The sequence below is a fragment of the Pituophis catenifer genome, unplaced genomic scaffold (genome assembly GCF_029215685.1).
Source record: "Pituophis catenifer annectens isolate HBS135680 unplaced genomic scaffold, rPitCat1.0.hap2 SCAF_9, whole genome shotgun sequence".
In the NCBI taxonomy this organism is placed as follows: domain Eukaryota; kingdom Metazoa; phylum Chordata; class Lepidosauria; order Squamata; family Colubridae; genus Pituophis; species Pituophis catenifer.
The window spans coordinates 2327448-2351577 of record NW_027256889.1 but is presented as its reverse complement, the minus strand read 5'-3'; the positions used below and the strand labels follow the sequence as shown (position 1 = coordinate 2351577).

The 24130-nt window shown below is 41.5% G+C and overlaps 1 protein-coding gene and 1 long non-coding RNA gene across 2 annotated transcripts; both read right to left on the bottom strand.

Moving 5' to 3' along the window:
* Positions 1–435: 435 nt before the first annotated feature.
* LOC139321475 (galectin-6-like) lies at positions 436–8802 on the bottom strand. Its single transcript, XM_070950209.1, has 11 exons — positions 8726–8802; positions 8204–8405; positions 7688–7822; positions 6133–6162; positions 5163–5251; positions 4647–4845; positions 4110–4244; positions 3488–3517; positions 2495–2583; positions 1160–1322; positions 436–582 (listed from the first exon to the last, which is right to left on the bottom strand). The coding sequence occupies exons 1-11, from the start codon at positions 8767–8769 to the stop codon at positions 436–438; spliced, it is 1263 nt and encodes a 420-aa protein (XP_070806310.1). The 5' UTR covers positions 8770–8802.
* Positions 8803–10808: 2006 nt separating this feature from the next.
* LOC139321478 (uncharacterized) lies at positions 10809–13099 on the bottom strand. The gene is made up of 3 exons (XR_011600785.1): positions 13073–13099; positions 11961–12029; positions 10809–10841 (listed from the first exon to the last, which is right to left on the bottom strand). It is a non-coding gene; the product is annotated as an uncharacterized lncRNA (long non-coding RNA).
* Positions 13100–24130: the final 11031 nt, after the last annotated feature.

The window sequence follows — 24130 nt, the reverse complement described above, 5'->3', positions numbered from 1 at the left end:
CTGAACCATCTTTCCATTCCCCACTGCCTGCTTGTCTTCTCACCAGCTGGAATCCAGGGCAAAATAGAGGAGATACATGAATTGCATAGCTGTGGCTGACATATTAATGTTTTTGACCTCACCACCAACATCCCTCCCTACTGGAATTAAAGCCAACTCACCTCAAAATACAGCCCATGTTGGAAATGGTTAAAGGGCAGGTAATTTTCCTCAAACAAACATTTGTATCATCTACAGATCAAATTCAGAAGACAGAAAAGTAAGCCTGTTGAATTCCTTGATCAAATGGTTTATTGAAAACATTGCTTAATATTATATTATTCTTTAGTTCTTTAGTGTCTGATTGATAGATAGATAGATCATAGATAGATAGACAGACTGAGAAAGAAGAGGGGGGTCTATGTTGCTACTGATCTCTCCCCCCCCCCCCATTGTTTAGTATTTAATGTAGGAAAGGGTCACGTCTCCATCGATCTCCAGGGTGCGGATGTGTTTGATAGGGACATAACGATGGGTGTAGTTGAAGAAGGGCTGGTCGTTGGCATAAAACTTGAATTCATGGTTGTCACAGTGGATTGAGAGCTGGGAAGAGAAGGAGGATGTTAACAATGCTGAACTAGCATGGCTGAACATCTGGATAACTTACGGTCCTCCACACCATCCATAGCTTGCATCAAAATCAAAAAGCACTCCCTATATATAAGGGACGGAGACTTTAATGGGGGGGGGGGGTCACAACTGCCATGCTGTTTTCTACACACACACACACACACACACACACACACACCAAGGGCAATGTCAGGGTAGTTTTTTATCAGAGCTAAAAACAATTCTGAATGGCATTCTGGTGAAGCAATTCCACTCATCTCCACTAGAGGAGGCATTCACACCAGCCTTCCAACTTCAGATTTCACAGTTGTGCTAGCAGGGAATTATGGAAGATGGAGTCTTACACAATTGGAAGTCACCAGCTGGAACTTCACTTCCCACTGCCTTCTTGCTGGCAACCAGCCAAACTCTTTGCTGGAATCCAGGGGTGTCCGCATAAGCCAGGTAAAAAACGCCCAATTTATCGATTGCATAGCTGTGACAGCCATATTGACTTTTGTGACGTCCTCCCTGTGGACACCCCTCCCTGCTGGAATCAAAGCCAACTCACCTTGAAATACAGCCCAGGCTGGAAAGGGTTGAAGGTCAAGTTGCGTTCCTCGTTTCCCCAGATGCCATTCAAAAAACTATTGCGTACTACGGCTCTCCACGGTTTCATGCGAAGGTTAATATGCAGAGGGATCTCTTGGCCAGCCATAAAATTGATTTCAAACCTTGGAAAGAGAGGAAAAAAAGCAGGCATCTCAGTCTTTGTCTCAATCTTTGGAGTAAATAAAGGGAAATCTGATTTCCTCCTGCCCAGAGGTGGGTTTCAGCAGGTTCTGACCAGTTCTGAGAACTGGTAGCAGAAATTTTGAGTAGTTCGGAGAACCGGTAGTAAAAATTCTGACTGGCCCCGCCCCCATCTATTCTCTGCCTCCCAAGTCCCAGCTGATCGGAAGGAAATGGGGATTTTACAGTATCCTTCCCCTGCCACACCCACCAAGCCACACCTACAGAACCGATAGTAAAAAAATTTGAAACCCACCACTGCCCCTGCCCCTTAATCCAATAGCAACCTGCCAGATCCTTCCATGGATGAAGGCTAGTTCTAGTTAGCATTTTAGGTATTTATTTATTCATTTATTCATTGCATTTACATCCTGCCAAAACCAACTCTCAGTGGGTTATAAATTAGACAAACACATGTTAAGGAATCCTTATGTTGAGGGCAGAATGCAGTATTGCAGGCTAACTCTGCCCACAGCCTGGAGTTCAATCCCGATGGGTCTCAGGGTTGACTCAGCCTTCCATCCTTCCAAAGTCAGTAAAATAAGGGCCCAGATTATTGGAGGCAATAGGCTGACATTGTAAACCTCTCAAGAGAATGCTGTAAATCACTTTAGGGTAGTATATAAGTGTAAATGCTATTGATATTGCTAAAATAAAAATATATTCAGCAGCAGTCTAGCAGTGACTAGCATTCTTCTGATGAAGAACAGCTGATTACTGCTTAGTGACAGTTTGACTCCAAATCTTTCTTCAAATCCACCTCCTAAACCAGAATTCCCCAAACTCTTTCACTCATCCAACCTTTCATCAAATTTCCCCACTTTGGGGAACCCTGCCTTAAGCTAACAGCCCTTGCTTCTTGTGGCAGTGAGTATTTATACTGTGCAGAATTGTGCTTCCACTCCCCTAACACTGGTGCTTTGCTGTGCCAAACCAGAGTCCCAGTGTCTAACTTGGGCCAGGTGGCAAGTTGGGCTGAACTGTGTGATGCCAGGGAGATGCAGCAGCGTGGGACTTGTGGCCCTGATTGCAGAAAGGCAGCTATGCCCAATGGTTATGATTCCATTCCTCTGCCTGAATCCCCAAATTATGCAAAAAAAGAGAGACTTGAGACCTTTTAGCATTCTTTGGAATAGAGCCTCGCACTGTGATGGTCCTCTCGGCTCCCAGACCTCCAGGAATGTCACCTGTGTAGGGCACCGGCTGAAATAGACATGAACCCAGGTTACACTTGAGACTCTCCAATCCAACCATGTGGCTCTCTCATCTCTGGTAGTTGGAGGTCAAAGTAGTTGCAGTCTTGGGGTGCCAAATGGGAGACCCACAACACGGGTGGGAAGCAGCTTGCAGGATCTTGTGACAGGTGGTTACAAGCATCTCTTCCTTCAACCAGGCAACTCAGGCATTGGCTGCGTTCAAGTGGTTTGTTTGCTCAGTAGAGCTGCCTGCAGTGTGTGGTCAAAATATTCAAGATGGAAGCCTGGATGGAGCCAACAAAGCCCAGCCTAGTTTCATGGGCAATGAACACAGAAAATAGGTGGGATGGGGATGTTGCTGGCGTGGCTGCCGTATTGACTTTTTGAGTCACAGGCTATGAAAGACCCTGCATCACGAAAGGCTGAGTTTATAGATGAAATCATCAACCTTGGTTCTAAAAACTGGCTTCCTGGTGCAATATATAGGTCTTTCTTTCTACTCTGCCCCACGTTGACCCAACAGCCATTTTCCATTCCAACTTCTCTCGTTCGGTTAGAAAATTTCTGAGAGATGGGGAGCTGGTAGCCTTTGACCTGTGGGGAGGGGACTATTATTAATTCTCCCCTTAACCCCAAGGAAGCTAATTTTCCCTTAAATATCTCATTCAGTGTTCCTTTTTCTTCCTTCCATCTGATTTTAGAGGCTTGGTGAAGCACTTGGAAGATTACTTAGTAAAACTTCCAGTTTCTAGTCCTTATTGTTCACTGTAAGCATGATCAAAGCTAAACACTAGGAAAGAGTAACCTCCTTGAATTCCACCTGAATGCACATAGACGGACTCCCCACCTCCTGGTTTCTGTCCCATCCCACAAATTTGGGTAAAGTAAGGAGAGACATGCTGGGTACTTACTGGGTGGTAGATTGCAGGGGACGTCATTATCTGGTGGGAGAGAAATCCAGACAGACTATTGGTGACTCCATGTTTTTCCTCTAAAATCACTAGCTCTGGAAATCCTTGCCCCCTGCCCCCTTTTTTCCTTTTGACTACGTATTTAGAGGAAGATTTTGTGGTGGTCCATATCCAGGGTTCATCATGATAGGAAAGGATAGGAAAACAACATTGCAGACTTCTTGGCTGCTGGTGTTTGTTAATAAGGATGGGCAAATGGCTGCTAAGCCATTATGGAAGTTCAACCCATGCATCTTAAAACTGCCAGGTTGAGAAACTCTGCTTCATGGACCTCTGCAAAGGGGAGAGCAGGACCTTGGCCTGGGGGAAATTGGCTCCCTCTTCAGTTGCTGGCCCTGGTATCATCCTAGGATGGCTATTTTTGCTAGCATGCAGATTTGTATGCCAAAACAACTGAGGACCCAGTGAGGCAGCCATTCTTAGGGGTCAAGAAAGATGTATGAGAAGAGCAGCTGGAGGGCAGAAAGAGAAAGTGGCAGCTTGGGGATTGAACCAACCCAGGATCCATTCCCCAAAAAGGTCAAGGTCAGGAGGTGCTGACTTGTCAATAGCAAACACTTACTGTGTTCCCCATCTTTGGCCCTCCCGTCACATTCAAGGATTGTAGGTCCACGTCTCCATCAACCCTAATGAGCTGCACACCTTGTGGTGGAAATCTGTGGCTATAGTTGCAGAAGGGGTTCCCGTTCACCAGGATCTGTCAGAGGGCAAAGCGGCAGAAATCAAGTCTCACTTGGGATCATCCAATTCCTTTGCAGGGAAAAAAAATGTTTATTCTTGCCAAGAATGCAAAGCATACCCCAAAGCAGAGCAGGATGGTCAGAAAGAGACTCAGAAATGTCAAAATAAGTACATATAAAAAGAGGGAGGCCTTTTATTTCATTGACACCTGGTTTTTTTCCTCCTGGCCCAAAATATTTTCTTTTCAGCTACAGGTCATCCTCCTTTAATAACTGTTTTGCATTATGACAGTGATGAAATACTAACCTTGCAATACAAATACATTTGTGGGTCATTCCAAACAAATGGTGAATTTAAGGGGTGGGGAGAATGAAAAGGCCCCTGCAGTCCCAAAGGAGCCTCTGTCACCCGTACCAACCTGGTATTCGGCCTCATTGACAATGAAGATGATCTCAAAATGCTCTCCCTTTTGGAAGGGATTCTGGAGTTTCTCTTCCTTTCCCCACCTGTGAGACTGATATGTGTTGAGCACAAGAGTCTCCTGAAAAAGGCGAGGGTTGAAGTGGAGAGGAATGTCAGCCCTCCTATGCTGGCAACAGGCAAAGTCCACCGAGAAGCTAGAGGAAAGAGAGGAAAAAAGAAGAGGAAAATTAAATGGGGGGGGGGATTACAGGCATTTCAGAGTACAATTCTGCCCCTTCCTTCTCTTTTGCCCTGGTTTGTTGCTTGAAGGGAAGAATCAAGTTCCCAACCCTCATGACTTAGTTGGATTTGAAAGAAGCAGGAAGTGGAACTAGCCGAAGAATTAAGAAAGGCTTTAATCTTGGCATAGAATTCGGATTATACCTATCCTTAACAACATAACAATCCTATGACTATTATTTTGAGTAAGGTAGCATCTTGCCCTTCCTGTGAGCCTCCAAAGCAACATTACCTGTCGCTTTCTTCGGGCACTGTGCCATTCATATATATAGTCATCCCAGGATGGAGCCCACCAAGGACAGTTTGATCATAAGGGAGAGCCTGGAAGACACGAAAATGATGAACCAAACCAATGACTTAACTGCAAAACAACACTGACATTCAAACTAACCAACTGCAACTTCTGCCTTGCATCAACCATTCCATGTGGCTTCCGAGTCAAACCAAGACCACCTGGGAGGGCCTCTGATAAAGATTAATTCCCTCCCCCAACATCAGGGGAAGGAAGGTGTGGATGAAGCACCAGAACTGCCACCATGGGCCGGTTCTGCCTTAGCTCTATGGGTGCTCAGTGGATTGAGCCAGACTGGCTGGTGCCAGCATCCTTTCCCATCGCTCCCTGCACTGGAGGAACTTCTAAGGAAAGGAAAAACTTTGCAGGTGTGAGGGACATGCTGACGGGACCAAGAGTTGGCCTTTTTCTCTGCATTTCTGGAGCTTTTATAGGAGAACCATGATTCATCGGCGGGCTGCTGGGACTTCTGCTGGAACTATGCACACTGGGAGGGAGGAACTGTGTTAAGAAGGGTAGCCAATTTCTTTTGACAAATAAGTGACCAATATTTTCATTACTTCCAATAAACCTGCTCTGACAAAAAGCATAAGCCTTATGTCACAAATCACCTCAACTTCACAATCCCTCAGTAGATTGGGAATTTGGCTTGCCTTCACCACCACACCCAGAAACCGTTGCTCCTGCTGGTGGTAAGCCAAAGGGAAGCCAGTTCCAAACTACAGAGCAAGTAGGCGGATTTCACAGATATATATTTGAAGGAAGAAGCAGCAGCCACGTAGAGACTGCAACTGTGCCACAGGCCTGATCCCCGGGACTAAAATACTGGCTAAGAGATAACATCCCCTGTCAGCTGAAGTATCCATTTTAAGGAGAGACAGGCTGGGTTAGCAAGTCTCTTGGTACTTACTAAGTGGTAGATTTCAGGAGAGGTCATTATCTGGTGAGAGAGAAATCCAAACAGGCTGTTAACAACCCCGTTTTTCCTCTCAAAATCTCTAGCCCTGGATGTCCTTGCCTGCTGCCCCCCTTCTTTCCTTTTGAGTATTTACAGGAAGATTTAGTGGTGGCCCATATTGTAAGTTAAGAAGACAGCTGTGGCCGGGTTTGTGTGGCACATTCACCCAAGGTCAGTTGAAGCTTTCATGGGTGCCTTTGTATCATTTGCTGAACTTGGTTACTTTTCACCTGTGTTGGTTTTGGAGAGGTAGCTTAGCCTATTGCAAATCACTCTGTTGTGTGAATGGAGGAAACAGATTAAGACTGTTATGTTAATCTTGTGGGGCTAAAACTGATCATCACAGGAGAAATCCTCTCCCTCCCTCCCTCCCTCCCTCCCTCTCTCTCTCTCTCTCTCTCTCTCTCTCTCTCAGCACCAAGGGAAAAAATTACACAGTGGCCTTGGCCCAAACTTATTTTGTGGATTATTCGCATAAAGTTATCAACCCATTTCTCAGAGTCTGGAAAAAGTACACGCAGCAGCCCTCTAAGCTTGTGAAGGCAGAGGCAACTTGCCATGTTCAGTCACTACACACTCCCTGGTGTTCCTGTCTGGTAATAAGAATAGGTGGGCATCTTCTAAGCCATTCTGGGAGTTGAGACTACGCAACATAAAGTTACCAAGGTTGACCCAAAGGGCTTCTTGAAATGGCAACTGAACTTTGTTTTTTCTTGAAGGTGTTTCGCTTCTCATCCAAGAAGCTTCTTCAGCTCTGACTGAATGGTGGAGAATGGAAGGATTTATATTCCTTGCAGACAAGCTGGTTATTTGCATCCTTTTAGAAGATCATTGAGGCCACTCAATCACTCTTTTGAAGACAGCAAAGTCCACATTTTGGACAGAGAGGACTGCTGGTTTGAAAGAGGGGTCAAAGAGGCCATCTATGTCAAAATTGAACACGTGACCCTGAGGACACAGATAAGCCTCCAGGTGACCTTAATGACTTGCTAAAAGAATGCAAATGACCAGCTGTCTGCAAGGAGTATAAATCCTTCCACTCCCCACCATCCAGTCAGAGCTGAAGAAGCTTCTCAGATGAGAAGCGAAACATCTTCAAAGAAAAACCAGAAAGTCCAGTTGCCTCTTGAAAAAAGAAAAGCACCTTTGGGACAACCATGACCTGGATGACTGAAAATCTTAATAGACATTTGCCAAGGTTGAGAAACTCTACTTTATGGACACCTGCAAGATGGAGAGAAGGACCCCGGCCTCAAGTAAATTTTCTCCCTGTGCAGTTGCTGATCCCAGTATCACCCTTGGATGGTTATTTTTGCTAGCATGCATTGATGTAAGCTATGTCAATTGAGGACCCAGAGGGGCAGCCATTCTTCGGGGTCAAGAAAGGTGTACGAGAAGAGCAACTGGAAGGGAGAAAGAGAAAGGGGCAGCATGGAGATTGAACCAACCCAGAATCCGTTTCCAAAGAGAGATCAAGGATCAGGAGGTGTCAATAGCAAACACTTACCAAGTTCCCTATCATTGGTTCTGCCGTCACATTCAGGGACTGCAGCTCTAGGTTTCCAAAAACCTTAATAAACCGCACACTTTGTGGTGGAATTCTGTGCCTGAAGACGTAGAATTTCTTCCTGTTCACCAGGATCTGTCAGAGGACAAAGCAGAAGGGATCAAGTCTCATTTGGGATCGTCCATTTTCTTTGCAGGAAAGTTTATTCTTGCCACAAACACATCCCAGCCGAAAGCTGAGCAGGGTGGCCACAGAGGGAGTCAAAAAGGTTATAAATAAATAAATGTAATAAGGGAGAGGCCTTTTTTTCACTGATAATCTTTTTCCCCCTGGACCGAAATGTTTTCCAGGTCATCCTCCTTTAGTGATTGTTTGCATTACGACACTGATGAAATAATAACTTAATGATACAATATATTTGTGGTTCATTCCAGACAAATAGCGAATTCCGGAGGGGAAATCAAGAGGCTGAAGGGGGCCTTCAGTCCCAAAGGGGTCTCTGTCAAATGTACCAACCTGGTATCCGGCCTCAGTGACCATGAAGATGACCTTGAAATGCTCGCCCTTCCGGAAGGGCATCTTGCGTTTCTCTTCCTTTCTCCATCTGCCAGACTCAAATGAGTTGAGCACAACTTTATTCCACCAACTGAAGCGAGGGTTGAAGTGGAAGGGGATATCGGGCCCCTGATACTTTGCAAAGGCAAAGTCCACACCGAATCTGGAGAAAGAGGGAGAAAAGAAGAGGAAAATAAAATGGAGAAGTGGGGGGAGCAATCTCAGAGAAAAGTTCTGCTCCTCCCCACTTGCTTCTCCGTTGCTCTGAAGCTACAATCTGTAGGATAGTTTTGTTTTGCTTTAAGAGAAAACTCAAAATTCCTAAAACCCGCATAGCTTAGTTGGAGTTGGAAGAAGCAGGAAAATTAAGAAAGGCAGAATTCGGATTATACAAGCTATCCTTAACAACATAATAGTCTTATTACTATTGTTTTGAATAAGGTAGCAACTTGCCCTTCCTGCGAGCCTGCAAAGGAACTTTACCCGTTGCTGTCTTTGGGTACTGAGCCTTGAACGTATACAGCCATCCCAGGACGGAGTCCACCAGGGACAGGATGATGGTAAGGGAGAGCCTGGAAGACATGAAAATAAGGAACCAAACCAGGGACTTTACAAACACAATTCTGAGTTTCAAACCAGCCAATCACAACCTATATCAGCCTTTCTATATGGCTTCCGAGTCAAATAAAGAGCTCCTGGGAGGGCCTCTGCTAAGGATTAATCCCCCCAACGTGTCAGGGGAAGGAGGGTGTGGAGGAAACACCAGAAGTGCAGCCATGGACCGGTTCTGCTTTAACTCTATAGGTGATCAGTGGATTGAGTAAGACTGGCTGGTGCCAGCCTCTTATCACATCTCTCCCTGCACTGGAGGAACTTCTAAGGAAAGGAGAAACATTGCAAGTGCCAACTGAGTCAGGCTGGTGAGACCAAGAGAGCATCTGTGTTTTTCTCTACATTTCTGGAGCTTTTGTAGGAGAATTGTGTTTCATCTGTGGATGGGTGGGGTGGCTGCTGCAACTGTGCACATTGGGAGGAAAGAATTGTGTTAAAGCAGTGGGGGGGGGAATCAAGCCCCAAACAGGTATGGAAAATTTAGCCAATTTTTAAGTGATCAATTGGAAAAAGGAGGTTAAAAACAAGCCAAGTTTTTGGGCTCTTCCCATTGTGATTCTGCTCGGGGGAGTCTGAAGATGTTTTTGGTTTAGGAAGAAGAATGAAGCAGGTTGCTTATTTGGACGGAAGAAGAATGGGAAAGAAAGCAAAATAAACAAAAGCTACTTACCATCACTGCAAACTCACCACCCTCATTCAAGCTCTGAAGGGAAACAAAAATTAACATTCTACTCTGATGTGGTTATACTTATGACTTCTCAAACTGTGCCATCACCACCGTCTTCAGCATCAGATACATGAATATCTTCATTCTCCAGATTTAAAAATATGCATTCTTTCACACAACACAGTGATATTTGTTAAAAACTGTTGGGAGAGTTAATTTCTTTTCAATGTCCTTCCAAATTCACACATCCATAATGTGCACAGAGAAAAATGGTTGCGCTGAGTTTAGCCCTTGACGCATGAAGTTCGTTGCTGAGAACTGAGGGCCTTTAACAGACCTAGCTCTGAGGTAAAAGCTCTTTCAGGAACCTTACAGAACGTGATCACATTTCATATGTGACTTTTGAGTTCATGTTAGTTGCTGAACCAAGTCAAGGTTTTTGATCTGCTTACCACTTCATATATTATGGAGATTGCAGAATCGATTAATAGCTAGAATAAGTGTGTTGCATGTGCTTTGTAACACGAAGTAGTAGACCAGGTTATTAAGGTAGGCTTTTTTTTTGTTAAATATTTCAGATGAGTTGAAAATCTCCTTTTTTTGGGTTTCACAAAATTCCCATGTGAAATGAAAGAAAGTGAGAGAATCTATTACATCTGAAATCCATTCCATGCAAAGCTATATCTAATGGGAAGATCTTTTGGGGGCCCTCTCCTTTCTAGGCATCCTGCACCCCCATCTCCTTTTACTCCAAAGCAAGTTACAAAAGGAAAAGAGAGACATGGTTGTAGATACAGCTTTCTCGGTCCATCAAGATCTCCTTTGTATGTTTTCCTGTGCAGCTACTGTATAGGAAGCAACTGGTCTCTGAAACCCAAAAGAAGATTCCCATGTCATCTTCTAACGTCTAATAAAATTTCAGCTCAAATTTCAGATTTTTGCTAGTCAGAAAAAGATCCAAAGGGACCTAGGCCATTCTGAACACAGAAGATAGAAAAAGAGGGTTGGAAGGGACCGTGGAGGTCTTCTAGTCCAACCCCTGCTCATTGTAATGTGTGTCTTCATCTAAACATGCTATGGAAAGTGTGGAATTCCCTTGAAGGAAATGAAGAAGAGCCTGGAGATATTCACAGGGCAAACAATGTTAAAAAGTGAGGTGCACAGTTTTGCTACACCAAGAACCTGAATGCTGATTGGATTTTCCCTTCCCTCTCTGTGACCCTCTAATGAACGAGGCAAGAATCACTCTTAGATGCCCTTTGATGCTTTCTGTTTCCAGCTACTTACCCCTTTTACATTTCCATCACCGATAAACATACTCTAAAGTGGAAACAAAAGGATATCTTTAAAATCATGATAGGGCAGAGCATCCTGTGAGGATTTGTGAGCATCAGGCTGGGCCACTAGTTTGTTCAAATCAAGAACGGGTGTCTTTGGCATCTCCAATATTATATATCCATATTGTATATTTATAGTGATAATTATATTTGTATTTCATTCCTCAGTTGGAAAGTCGCCTTTCTTATCAGAACATAGACTGATTGGGATCAAAGAGACGCATAATAATTAAGTGTTCTTTGAAGGTTTTATTTTGTTTTCATGAGCAAAGGGTTTGGGGAACTTTTTCTTTCAAAAACAAGCAATTCTTGTAAAGAACTGGGTTTTTAAAAATATATGTGTCTTAATTAATTGCTCTAAAAAACTGATATGGCCACCCATCTTAAAGCAGGCAGCTCTGGGTGGTTCACAGCTGTGGTACAAAATCAAAACACTGTAAATATAAAAAAAGCAAGAAGAATCTGGTGCCGCCACCATTCTCCAACCCAGACCTTGCCACCATATTCAGGCTACAACTTCACCTTCTGCCACAGCCTTCCGGAAGGTTAAAAAAGTGGATTCCAGGAGACCTACTGGATCCCAGGAGGAAAAGTGACCCAGCGGGCAGGAGTTACAATGGAAATGGAATTCTGGATCCCATTACACCAGTGTTCCTCAAACCTGGCAACTTTAGGGAAGTGTGATCTCCAACACCCAGAATTCCATAGTCAGCATACAAGCTGGAGAATTCTGGGAGTTGAAATCCACACATCTGAAAAACACTGCACTAGATGGCAAAGAGCTTTAAAGCATACCTACTTTATCCAATCTAGTAGAATGAGCAGATACCTTCAGGAAAAGTATAAATATTTATGGAGTTTCCTGACCTTTTCTTTTAAGACTTTCTTCTAAGACTTCTGAAGCTAAAATCTCTCAAATTCTGACTATAGTCATCATGATGCTCTCCTTTACGTATTCCCAAGAGTTTTAATTTCCTGCTAGAATTGTTCCTGAAATGCATGTAAATCCTTGGGGGGGGGGATTTAGTCACAAGAGGGCTACTTGTCAAAAGAAAGTCAAGTTTGAAAACATAAAAGACAAATTAAGTGTGTATCTACTTACTATCAGTTTAGACACTCCTTTGCCACCTTTAGCTTTCTTGATAATAGGTATTATCTTTCTCCCGATTGACTATAAGGAAGAAGAAGAAAAAAACCCATTACAGATTCCTTCATAAGTTGTGCCAGTACATGATATGTGTGGGTCTTGCCAATGGTGGGTTTCAAACATTTTTACTACTGGTTCTGTGGGTGTGGCTTGGTGGGCATGGCAGGGGAAGGTTACTGCAAAATCCCTATTTCCTCCCGATCAGCTGGGATTCGGGAGGCAAAGAATAGATGGGGGTGGAGCCAGCCAAAGGTTGGAGATTTGCCGGTTCTCCAAACTACTCAAAATTTCTGCTACTGGCTCTCCAGAACTGGTCAGAACCTGCTGAAACCCACCTCTGGGTCTTGCCTGGGCCATTGCAGCCCACTAAAATAAACTGGTGAGCCCTCGAGGGCCATGGCGGATAATGATATGAATGGCCTCACAACACCAGAGTAGGAACGTAATGCTATATCAATTCTTTGAGGCAGGCAAAGTCAAGGAAAGCCATGGCAGGGATTCATGGAAAATCATACAATGTTGTTGGGTTTATTAGTAGAAACCTGCAAGCCTGTCTAAAACTATACTATTCCTGCTCGAGGAGAACAAAGTCAAGCTCTGTTTCCAAAACAAATTCTGATGAAATTAATCCTGGGAAGGGAAATGGGGAAAGACGTCTCACCAGCAAAATTGCATCTGACAGAAAGACCACTTGAGCCAAGAATTTGCCATTTTGAAGAGAGAAAAATCACAGAGAAAAATGATTTTGGAGAAACCCTCCTCATCTCAAGAATATTCCTTGAGGTTAGTTCCAAAATATAAGTTTCTCTCCCTTTGCTACTTGGTTCCCAGGGGAACCATCATTCCAATTTGGGAATAATTATTGTTTTAAAGGGTATAGTGCTATTTGAAGCTGCTTTAAAAAGAAGTTGAAATAAATGAAATTTTTTGGCCTTGCCTGCTCGGTTACTATTCTGGATCTCTGAAGATGCTTTCTGAGCGGTGTGGAATAACAAAAGGAGTGTTTTATTGCATGCAAAAAGAATATTACTCAAAGAAAGCTCAGAATATGAACACAAGCTACTTACCATTGACTTAGAACTATCACCTTGACCTATATTCATATTCTATAAGGGAAACAAAAGATAATATGTTTTTTTCAAAAAGATACAACATATGATTTCTCCAACTCATCTGCCTGGAACCTGCACTGTATATAGAACATTAATACAATTGAGTGAGTCCAGAGATATTTCACAAGAAGAGTCCTCCACTCCTGTGCTTGCAAGAAGAATAAGAATAACTTATGCCACCAGGCAAATTTTGGGATTAGACCATTTAGAACTACACCACCTTCGGTCTGACCTAAGTGTAGTACACAAAATTATCTGCTACAACGTCCTACCTGTCAATGACTACTTCAGCTTCAACCACAATAATACACAAGCACACAATAGATACAAACTCAAGGTAAACCGCTCCAAACTCGATTGCAGAAAATACGACTTCAGCAACAGAGTGGTCAACGCTAGAATGCACTACCTGACTCTGTGGTTTCATCCCCAAACCCCCAAAATTTTAACTTTAGACTGTCTACTGTTGACTTCACCCCATTCCTAAGAGGTCTGTAAGGGGCGCGCATAAGTGCATCAATGTGCCTACCGTCTCTGTCCTAATGTCCCCATTTATTCGTATCCTTATCCTGTATTCATAAGCATGTTTATACTTATATCTGTAATCTTATACATGTTTGACAAATAAATAAATAAATAATAAATAAATAAATAAAAATTATGCCATCACTACAATCTTTGATGTCATATATCTAAATTGCTTCATTCTACAGAAGAGATACATGCGATCAAAACAGGGACAAAATAATAGGACAAACTAATAGGACAAAAAGGCACACATGGATGAATTGTGTTCTGAAACACTTTATTTCATTTTCTTTTCAATATTCTTCCATTTTCACATAAACAAACTCTACCCAGAGAATCCAGCGGAAGAATGCTTGTATTGAATTTTTGTCTCAAAAGATAAGTTGCTTACTGACACAAAAAAAGAGGGCCTTTAATAGAAAGAGTAGTTGGAGTTCAAGTTTGAGAATTATATGTCTATATGCCATATTTCTACTCCTCAACTTATGACCTATTGCTTTGTGAATGTGGGAAATTATGACAGACTTCCCTGAGGATATTTATAACCCAGTTCGAATGGCTGGGCCCCTCTCCCTTGTTGTCACATCCCCACCTGAACAACAACAAAACTGCATTTGGACCACACAGGTGAGTCACACCAAAAAAGGAGAGAAATTTCAGGGAGAGAAATCCCTCACACAATCATGTGCATGGCATGGCTTTCCCCAATTTCTCACAGGCACATCCCTGCCTTTTCTACTCGGCAGTGGCTGTTTTTCTATAGGATAAATTATTTCAAAAAGAAAAGGGGTAAAATGTTTTGGCCCTGCCTGCTCTGGGGGGCTTCTCTGCACGCAAGAAGAATATCACTCAACAAAATGGTGAAAAATGAAAAAAGAACTACTTACTATTAATTTTCCAATGTCTTTTGCTTCCAAAGTATTCTACAAAGGAAACAAAAATGTCAAATTAGACACCCAAGACCTCTCTATCCCTGCAATCGCTACCATCTTAGATATTATTTCCATGAATTGCTGCTCTCCTCCACTTAGGAAAAACACATTTCTTATGATTCTTATTCTCTTTATGATGGAATTTCATTTTTTATTCTGCTTCACGTGGTCACCCTCACCTCCACATCCCCTGCCTCTTCTTCCTCCAAGAAAGTTCAAATACTCATGATTAAATAAGCAAATTTGTGTTTCCACTTGTATCTGCTCTTCTTGATTTTCAATGTAGCCATTGGGAGGAAAGGGGGGTTACTAAAATCCCACAATAACTCATTCTCATTTCCTCTTCCAACTGCAACAAGAATGTCAGCTCAGATTCAGAGCATTTTCTAGTCAGAAAAAGGTTCAAAAAAGATTCATGCCATCCTAAAGCCCTTCTTTTCCCACCCAACTCATCCCCACCCATCAGAATTTGGACACTGTCACAGGTGGGCATTAAATTTTAATTTTTTTAAAAAAAAAAATCGTAGCTTTCATCCTAAAGCAAGATAACAATCCTCCTAAATATATAACTTGGGTACATCTCAGTGCTTTCTATATAAGATTTTGGTGGGGGTTGGATAGAATCTGAAAAGGACTGCTTGAACACATGGAAGAAAGGTATTTCCCATGGAAAAGGGAGAAGATGGTCAAAGAGATACTTACAATTATTTCCAATGTATGTTCCTCACTCAGTCCATTCTACAATGGAAACAAAGGTTATCAGCTCTATTCTGACATCAGAAGGTATAAAACTTCTCCAACCATGCTTTCTCTGCCATTTCATATCTCAAGAAAATGAATTTCTTCATTCTACTGATTGCAAATTTTCATTATTTATTACAGCACAAAGCGATTTGGGACCAAAAACACAATCTTGAATTAATAGTATTCTGAGGCCGCCTTGTTGTTTTCATTATCTTTTAATGTTCTTCCACATTCACACGAGCACAGAAAAACCTGAATCAGAATGCTTGTATTGAATTTATACATGAACACAAAAGAGAGTTTTGGAGGTGCTTTGACAGACATGCCTTTTGGGGTTAAAGCACTTTTGGGAATATTCACTACCTGTCTTCACTTCCATATCTGAACCTAGATCCAGGCTTCTTAGAAGTTCTGTGATCTAATCCATGTATTTTTCTTATGCATTTCTTGATATTTATTTCATGGTCCTAAATTATGTCAGGAAATTTAGTCTAATTATGTAGGAAATTCAGTCTATTATAAAAAAAAAATAAGGACAAGATTGACTTGATGTAGCCCAGGATGGACCCGCATTTTCTCAAGCAGGAGTGTCTACAACTAATGATGCACAAATGATGACATGAATCGTGATGTCATCAAATAAAGGTCACACAAACCTAGTCGCTGACATCACTCACAACTGCATCATGACATCATCTTGCACACATCCCTTCTCCTCATGGGGACAGCCATGTCAGAAATAAAATCTTTTTTTAATTCATAATCAAACCCAGAAGAAAATTTCTGTCCAATTTAGCTGCTGGGTTTTGGGTTTTGTTTTGAAGGGGGTCAGTTGATTGCTTTAAGCTGCCTTAAAAACAAGTCAAATTTGCTGGGTTTGTGCTCTCCAGACTCTGGAGATGCTCTAAGTGCTGGGTGAAGAAAAATGAAGGAGATCCTTGTTCAGATGCAAGAAGAAATTAAAGAAAGAAACATAAGATAAATCAAAGCTACTTACTACCAACTCAGCCAGACGACCATGTTTGAAGAGTTCCTTCTACAAAAGAAATGAAAGGGATCAGTTCTATTCTGATAAAATAACTATCGCTAACTATAACTATACCATTGCAGATAACTTCAATACCATACAGTATATCAATTTCATCTATATATTTCATTCTCCAGATAGGAACTATGCCAAATGGAATGATAAAGGCTAAAAAAATGAATTAATAGCATTCTGAGACTTGTTAGTGCTGTGAGCAAAGGGATTTTGTGATTTTTTTTCCCTTAAAAGTTACATTATTGTGCAGCTCTTCTAAAGATTTCTTGACATCCTTGTTTAAGCCTTTCTCCTAAGGCCTAAGCCAAAGGAAAGACCTGTGAAACTGGACAACAGTCAAAACAGTGCCTTTCTTTAAATCTTCCCAAGAGTTTGTAGCTTCCTCTGGAATTCTTCCTGAAATGTCTGGAGATCCTTTGATGGGAATCAGACTCAAGAGGGGTGATCAGGTTAAGAAGGGTAACATAGAAGTCATAGAAGAAATGAGAGAACTTAAGTGTGTGTCTACTTACCATCAATTTATATATCAGTTTATCGCCATGTGGTATCTCCTTAAGAACATTTAACATCTTCTCCATGAGGTCCTACAAGGAAGGAGAAAAACCATTAACCTCTTCTATGAATTTCTTCATTACTGCGTGGTTCCAGTGCATGATGCATGTGGGTCTTACCTGGGCCACTGCAGACCATTAAAATAAACTGGTGAGCCCTTGAGGGCCATGGAGGATATTGATGTGAATGGTCTCACATCACCAGAGAAGGTACGTAAAGCCACATCAACCCTTTGAGGTAGGCAAGGTCAAGGAAAGCCATGGCAGGGATTCCAGGAATGCCACTGTGTTGGTGGATTTAGTAGCAGAAATTTGAAAGCCCATTTAAAACTTCCATTATTCCTTTTTAAGGACAAGAAAGTCAATCTGGAACTACGCTGACTCACTCTTTCACCCATTCGACTTACCCAGAGCTGAACAACCATTTTCGTCTCCTTCCCCTTCTCAAGGCCAGAGCTGAATTTCCCTATAAGCCATAATCCAACCTGAATATCAAAACCCTCTTTTTGCCACCCAGTCTTCCATCTGAGTGTAATTTGGGCAACATAGTTGAGCCGAAACCATTTGGCATTTTGTGGTCCTTAATGACCTATCATTACACAAGGACAGTGCTGGGATTCAAGTAATTTAACAACCGGTTCTCTGCCCTAATTTCTTTCAACAACCAGTTTGCCAAATTGCTCAGAAAGTTAACAACCGGTTCTCCCGAATTGGTGTGAACTGGCTGAATCCCACCACTGCACAAGGACCACAACCGGAATTGCTGGAATTTATTTTGCTAAGTTATATATTATTGATTGATTAGCCTATAGGCCATATCAACGTACAAGGTTCAAACACGTATTATCAATAAAATCCTAAACAATTTAAAATAAGAGTAGGATAAAATACAATAATTTAATACATAAATATGTAAGATAGGATAAAATGACATAAAATTATATTTCTGTATCACCCCTGCAATCTACCCCAATCAGGCCCACATATGCTGATCTCAGTCGGAATTTTGCTAAGTGACATGATCAGGTGGCCACATGCTTTCTTTTTGTGTTGCTTAGCAACAGAATTCCAGGTCCCAATTCCTGTCATAATCCAATGACTAGCTGTACTTTAAGTAATTGGACTAGGAATAACAACAATAACGAATGATCCCATCAACCCTTCCTCATGAGGACCCAGATTGTTGGGGGCAAGATGCTGACTCTGTAAAACCGCTTAGACAGTGGTGGGTTTCAAAAATTTTTACTGTGTTCTGTTCTGTGGGCGTGGCTTGGTGGGCGTTGCATAGCTTGGTGGGCGTGGCAGAGGAAGGATGTAAAATGTAAAATCTCCATTCTGTCCCCACTCCAGGGGAAGGTTACTGCAAAATCCCCATTTCCTCCCAATCAGTTGGGACTTAGGAGGCAGAGAAAAGTTGGGGGTGGGGCCAGTCAGAATTTTTACTACCGGTTCTCCGAACTACTCAAAATTTCTGCTACCGATTCTCCAGAACTGGTCAGAACCTGCTGAAACCCACCTCTGCGCTTAGAGAGGGCTGTAAAGCACTGTGAAGCGGTATATAAGTCTAAGGGCTATTGCTATTTTAGGGCAGCCTGCTTTACAGCAATGCAGGTGGTGGGTGCATTTTATAGAGTAAAGCCATGCTTTCTTTCCTGAAACTCTGGCAATAGGGAGACTTGATTGCATGCAAGGAGAATATTTCATAAGGAAACAACAGAGGATGAACGAAGAGTTACTTACCGTGAAATCAGTCATTTCACACACACTTTCTACACAATCCTGCAAAGAAAACAAAAGGCATTTCTTCTATTTTGACATGACCTCACAGATGACTTCTCTAACTCAGATCCTGCGTCACAAGATGGGCAGCTATATAAATCTTTGAACTAAAAAAACACTCTGCCAGTACTACCATCTTTGATATCATATGCACAAAATGCTTCGTTCTGCAGATGTGACACAAGCATTTGTCATCAGAACAGATTCCGATTGGGTGAAAAAGGCACACAAGGATGAATGATGTTCTGAAACATTTTGTTTCATTTTCTTTTCAGTATTCCACTTTCACACAACCAGACTCTGCCCAAAGAATCCAGTGGAATAATACTTATATTTAATTTCCATCTCAAAAGATAAGATGATTCCTGACAAAAGAGGTCCATTAACAGAAGGGGTATTTGGAGTTCAAGCTGTTTGGCCTCCTGGCATTAAATCTCTACAATCCATATTTATAGTCCTCCACTTATGACTGGTTGCTTTGCGACTGTGAGAAGTTATGAGCGATCTCCCTGAGAGTACTTACAACCAATTCCAAAGTTCCCACAAACAGCTGGGCCCCTCTCTCCCACTGTCACATCCCTACATGTCAGGCACTTGGCAATGGGCCCACATTTATGGCTGGTTGTAGCCATTTTACAAGTTTTGCTGAAAACTGCATTCTGATTTTCAGTAAAAATCTATCAGATTTTAATGATAATGTTTCTTAACCACCACTAAAATTGTGGGTGACCTGATTTATGACTGTCATGACTGACTCCGGTGATTGGCAGGCTTCACCGAAGTGATTAGTCAAGGTCTACCTGTGTAAGATCCCTAGGACGAGGGAGTAACATAGCGACTGCATTAGCATAACTTTCTAAACACGATAATTTTAATTTTGGTTAATTTGGGGGGTTGGGTTACTGGATTGTGGAAATTCAGACTATTTGATCAACTTAGTATTTATTACATTATGCAAATTCCAGTAATGTAGCCAAGATAAAAGGGTTGCATGAAATTTCTACAACATTAAAAGTGTAGACTAAGTAACCCAGACAAAGATTTAGGCTTCCTTATAATTTTTTGGATCGTTTGATCCAAACTACATTTGAACCACGCAGATCAGTCACATCAAAAAGGAACAATCTTCCTCAGTGCAAAACTTCCTTGGGGACAGTTCTTAAACAGGCCTTACACACACACACAACCAAATAAAGTAGGTTTTAGTTTGAGGTCAGGGTTGTTGTAACACAGGGATGCTTCATTGCAGGCAGGAAGTCTATTAGTCACAAAAAAATAGGCAGAAGGTGAAGAAAGAGCTACTTACCATTAATTTTTGAAAATCGCTTTCATGCAAAGAATTCTACAAAGAAAAGAAGCACGTTAAATTCTATTCTAACCGAAGACAACCCCCCCCAACCCAGAACCTCTCTTATCCCTGCCATCACTACCGTCTTAGACACCATTTATATGAATTGTTGCTTCCCTCTGTGGGCCATGAGAAATGGACTTTGTAATATTTTCAATTTTGTAGAACAGTTGCAATGGCCAACTAACATGGGACTTCTTGTATATTTTAAATTTGCTTTCGTCAAATGTATTGCTAATAATTTGTCATAAGCCTTAACCTTCGATACGAATGTAAAAAAATCCTCCCTTTTAGAAACTAGGACTGGCAGGAGTACTCAATGCATTGTAGATAAACCATTTTAGTTTCCAGCTGTTCCCAAGCCTCCATGAACAATGCAAATATTCACGCCCAGGGTTGAGAAGCATTGCAAATGTAACTTATCCATACCCATTTGAGTTTTTTTCCCCTTACAAATGTTTCTTTCACTTTTATTCAGAGTACAATGCTCTTTTCTATGGCTATGCTCACATATTATTGGATGTTTTAATTCTAATAATGTAACTGGACAGATGATTGTTTCTAAACCAGAATCAGCTTTTACTTTGAAATTTCTTTGTTGTGCTAACTGTAAAAGTAAGTGTAAACCTTTTTTCCAGGTTCTCTCTCCACTTTCATAGAGAGACCCCTCTTTATCATAGTAATCTAATAAATTGCCTTTAAACAATCTTCTGACTTAGTTGCTTATTGAAGACAGCATGCTGAGGCACAGTCTGGATAAGACATCCTTATGACAGAATGCTGTTTCTTTACTCCGCTTCACTTAGCCTACCCTCTTCCTACCTCTTTGCCTCTTCCTTCTCCAAGTAAATTCAAAGATGAAATATATATATTAAATATGCAGTTTTGTATGTCCACCTCTTTATGTTCTTTTTTCTGGGTAGTCCTGTGAGGAAAAGGAACGATTGAAATACCATAACGGCATCTCATTTCCTCTTCCAAATGCTACAAGAACTCCAGTTCAGATTCAGAGCACTTTCTGGTCAGAAAAAGTGCTGAAAAAGATTTAAGCCATCCTGAGTCTTAAAACCCTTATTTGAGAACTCAAAAGACCTCCACCTACTCCCCAAACTTTGGAGGTAGATGGAAGTATGCAATTTTTTTTTAAAAAAATTATAACCTGGGAATATAAACTGCTAAATTTTGAGACGTGTGTGTGTGTGTGCAGAATCCTCAAAGGACTGCTTGAGCACAGGCAAGGAAGATATTTTACTAGGAAAGAGGAAAAGATGGTTAAAGAACTACTTACGATTACTTGTTCTCGACCCTCATCACCAATTGCATTCTACAATGGAAACAAAGGGTTTATCACATCAAAACATATATGACTCTCCAACCGTGCCATCTGTGCATGATATTGAGTTTCCTGTCTAAGCAGGGGTTGGACTAGAAGACCTCCAAGGTCCCTTCCAACTCTGTTCTGTTTAGGAGGAACAGCACAAAACCTGTTGGGTGGGGAGGGCAGAGTAGTTTTGCATCAACATTATCTGTCTGTTTTACCTGAAGAGCCTGTGTTTTATCAGCCTTAGGTGGTTCTTTATTTTATGTGTCCAGAGGCTGACATACAGGTTCTGCTGGAGCAGCTTCTTCACCTTCAAAATCAATGACTGATGTCATGACAATACCTCATTTTTCTGATGGGTAACTTTTTTATAGATTGTGGCAATATTGAACATGTAGATGTGTGCAGAATATCTTGATTTCAGCAAAGCACCTGATGATGAACTTTGTGGCATTCTAATAAGCATACTAATTAAGTGGGATTGGAAGGCAAAACAATTAAGTGAGCATCTAGCTGACTTGCAAGTAAGTCCCAAAGAGTGCTTTCAACAATTCCTTATCTGTAACAATGAATTCCTTCCTTCTTTAGATTCATTCACATTCACCAGGAGTCCTCTGCCCACCTGTAAGGAAGGAGGCTTTTGGGGACATGCCGGAATGGGTGCATTTTCCCTCCCTTTATGGTACTTTTCTGGAATGGAATTGATCAATGAAGCAGGGAAGCAAAGGGCAAGCTTAAATTAAAAGTGAAAGAGCTAAAATTCATGGCAGCATATATGAATTGATGTTTTATGGGGGTAGGTGGAATTAAGAATCCATAGTTTAATGATAGAGCCCTGCTGGATTAGAAGGCAGGATTGCAGGCAAACCTACAGCCTGGAGTTCGATGTGGATGGGGCTTGAGATTGATTCAGCTTTCCATCCTTCCAAGATAGATAAAACGAGGACCCAGATTGTTGAAGGCTGACAATATGCTGACATTGTAAACCACCCAGAGAGTGGACTGATATTCCCCAAGGAAAGAGCACAAGATGAATGAAGAACTACTTACCATAACTTTTTTCATCATTTCATTGCCACTTTCCTACAAGAGAAATGAAGGGTATCAGTCTGATCCTTACATGATAACATATATGACTTCTCCAATGGTTGCATCACTAAATAGAACACATATGAATGACTGCATTTCTCCATGCAGAAAACACTTTTTTTTTTTCCAAGAGTGGGCCAAACCCCCAAACTTGAATGAATAAAGTTCTGAGACCTTTTTATCTTTCCTTTCTCTTTTCAATATTTTTCCACATTCACCCAACCACCAATAAGCCTTGACACCATATGTCAATTAAATGTCAAACATTACGCTTCCTTAGATGTTTCCAGGTAATATAACCAAACACAATATGCACCTTAGGTGCCAATAAACCTGTGAATTTTGCTCTGTCCCTTATTTTTATTCATCTTAAACTCTTCTTATACCTTGCACAGTTAACTTATATCTTTCCAACCAAAGAAATTTTCAGCATTTTATATTGGTCCAACTCAGTAGATCCAACAAGAGGTTATCTCTGACTCTCATAATGTGAACACTGAGAAAGCTAATGCAGAGAACAAGATGCAAAACCCGAATCCAGACCCACTGATGGAGTTGAATTCCCGATCATTAAAAGATCGAGTACTCAAATCCCTCTGCCTGCATTTTTCAATCCCTTCATAAAGAAATGTGTAAATTACACAAGCTCAAAAAGATGCATACTCATTTCATCTGCAGGCAACCCAGCTGAAAAACTATTGCAACCCATAAAATTAAGCCTTACCCGCTGTGCAGAAAGCATAAAAATCAAAGTAAATATCAAAAAGAGACGCATCTCCTTGGTTGCTCTTCAGCTCTTCTGGTCCTTGCTGATCTTCTATGTGACTTTATCCAGCTCCTCTGCCACATTTTAATATCTTGAGCCTCATTGCCCAAACCCAATGCCTCTATTGTTACTTGAACTACAAGGAAATGTTATGCTTCCCTTGCATCATGCACAATTCCATCCTTCATGCTCAAATTGAAGCTAAAAAACAGAGTTGTATCTCTGTTCTCTGTGAACTTATAACTTCATACAAGTAATGCATCTTTCTCTAATTCCTCCATTCCATCTCAATCTCCCTGTGAGGACCAAGTCTAATCCAGGCTCCTCTTGAGGAATATTTCTTCTAAAAGGAGAGGCATTTCATAGCTCCCTATTTGTGTTTTGTTTCTGGTGCCAAAACCCTGATATTTTGATTCATCAACCTTCTCTAAATGGCTTTATGTAATCATGACGCTCTTTCCATCAGATGTCTTTTTATAATTCTTTATCAGGGCTTAACTCACTTTTTCCAAACAAGAAGTTAATCCCTTCTGAAAGACTTCCAAAAGCAGCAAAAGTCCCTTTGTCGGAAAACAGTGTGTTGGCTTAATTGATTGGCTTTATGAAATACAAGGAAGCCACACAAAAGAGTATCCAGTACTGGCAACACCATAAAGATAAGAATGAGTGGCCCAACAAGTCCCAGGATGTGATTGTATCTGCTGTAATTAGACAAGAAACAGTTCCAGATTAACAGAGTTGGAAGGGACCTTACAGGTCATCCAGTCCAACCCCCGGCCCAAGCAGGAGACCCTACATCTGCCTCTACCTAGGATCGAACTCACAACCTCCCGATTGTGAGGCAAGAGCTCACAAAAATGGCACTAAACCAGAATCAGGGAAAGTAACAAAAATTGCACCGAGATGTGGCAAA

Coding starts and splice junctions, on each gene's coding strand:
- LOC139321475 (XM_070950209.1), bottom strand. CDS start 8,769: ATGGCTGTATACGTTCAAGGCTCAGTACCCAAAGACAGCAACGG. Junction 4,245..4,646: donor TCAATGAGGCCGAATACCAG/GTTGGTACGGGT, acceptor GCCCTCTGACAG/ATCCTGGTGAACGGGAACCC. Junction 583..1,159: donor AGCCTGGGCTGTATTTCAAG/GTGAGTTGGCTT, acceptor TTCTCTTCCCAG/CTCTCAATCCACTGTGACAA.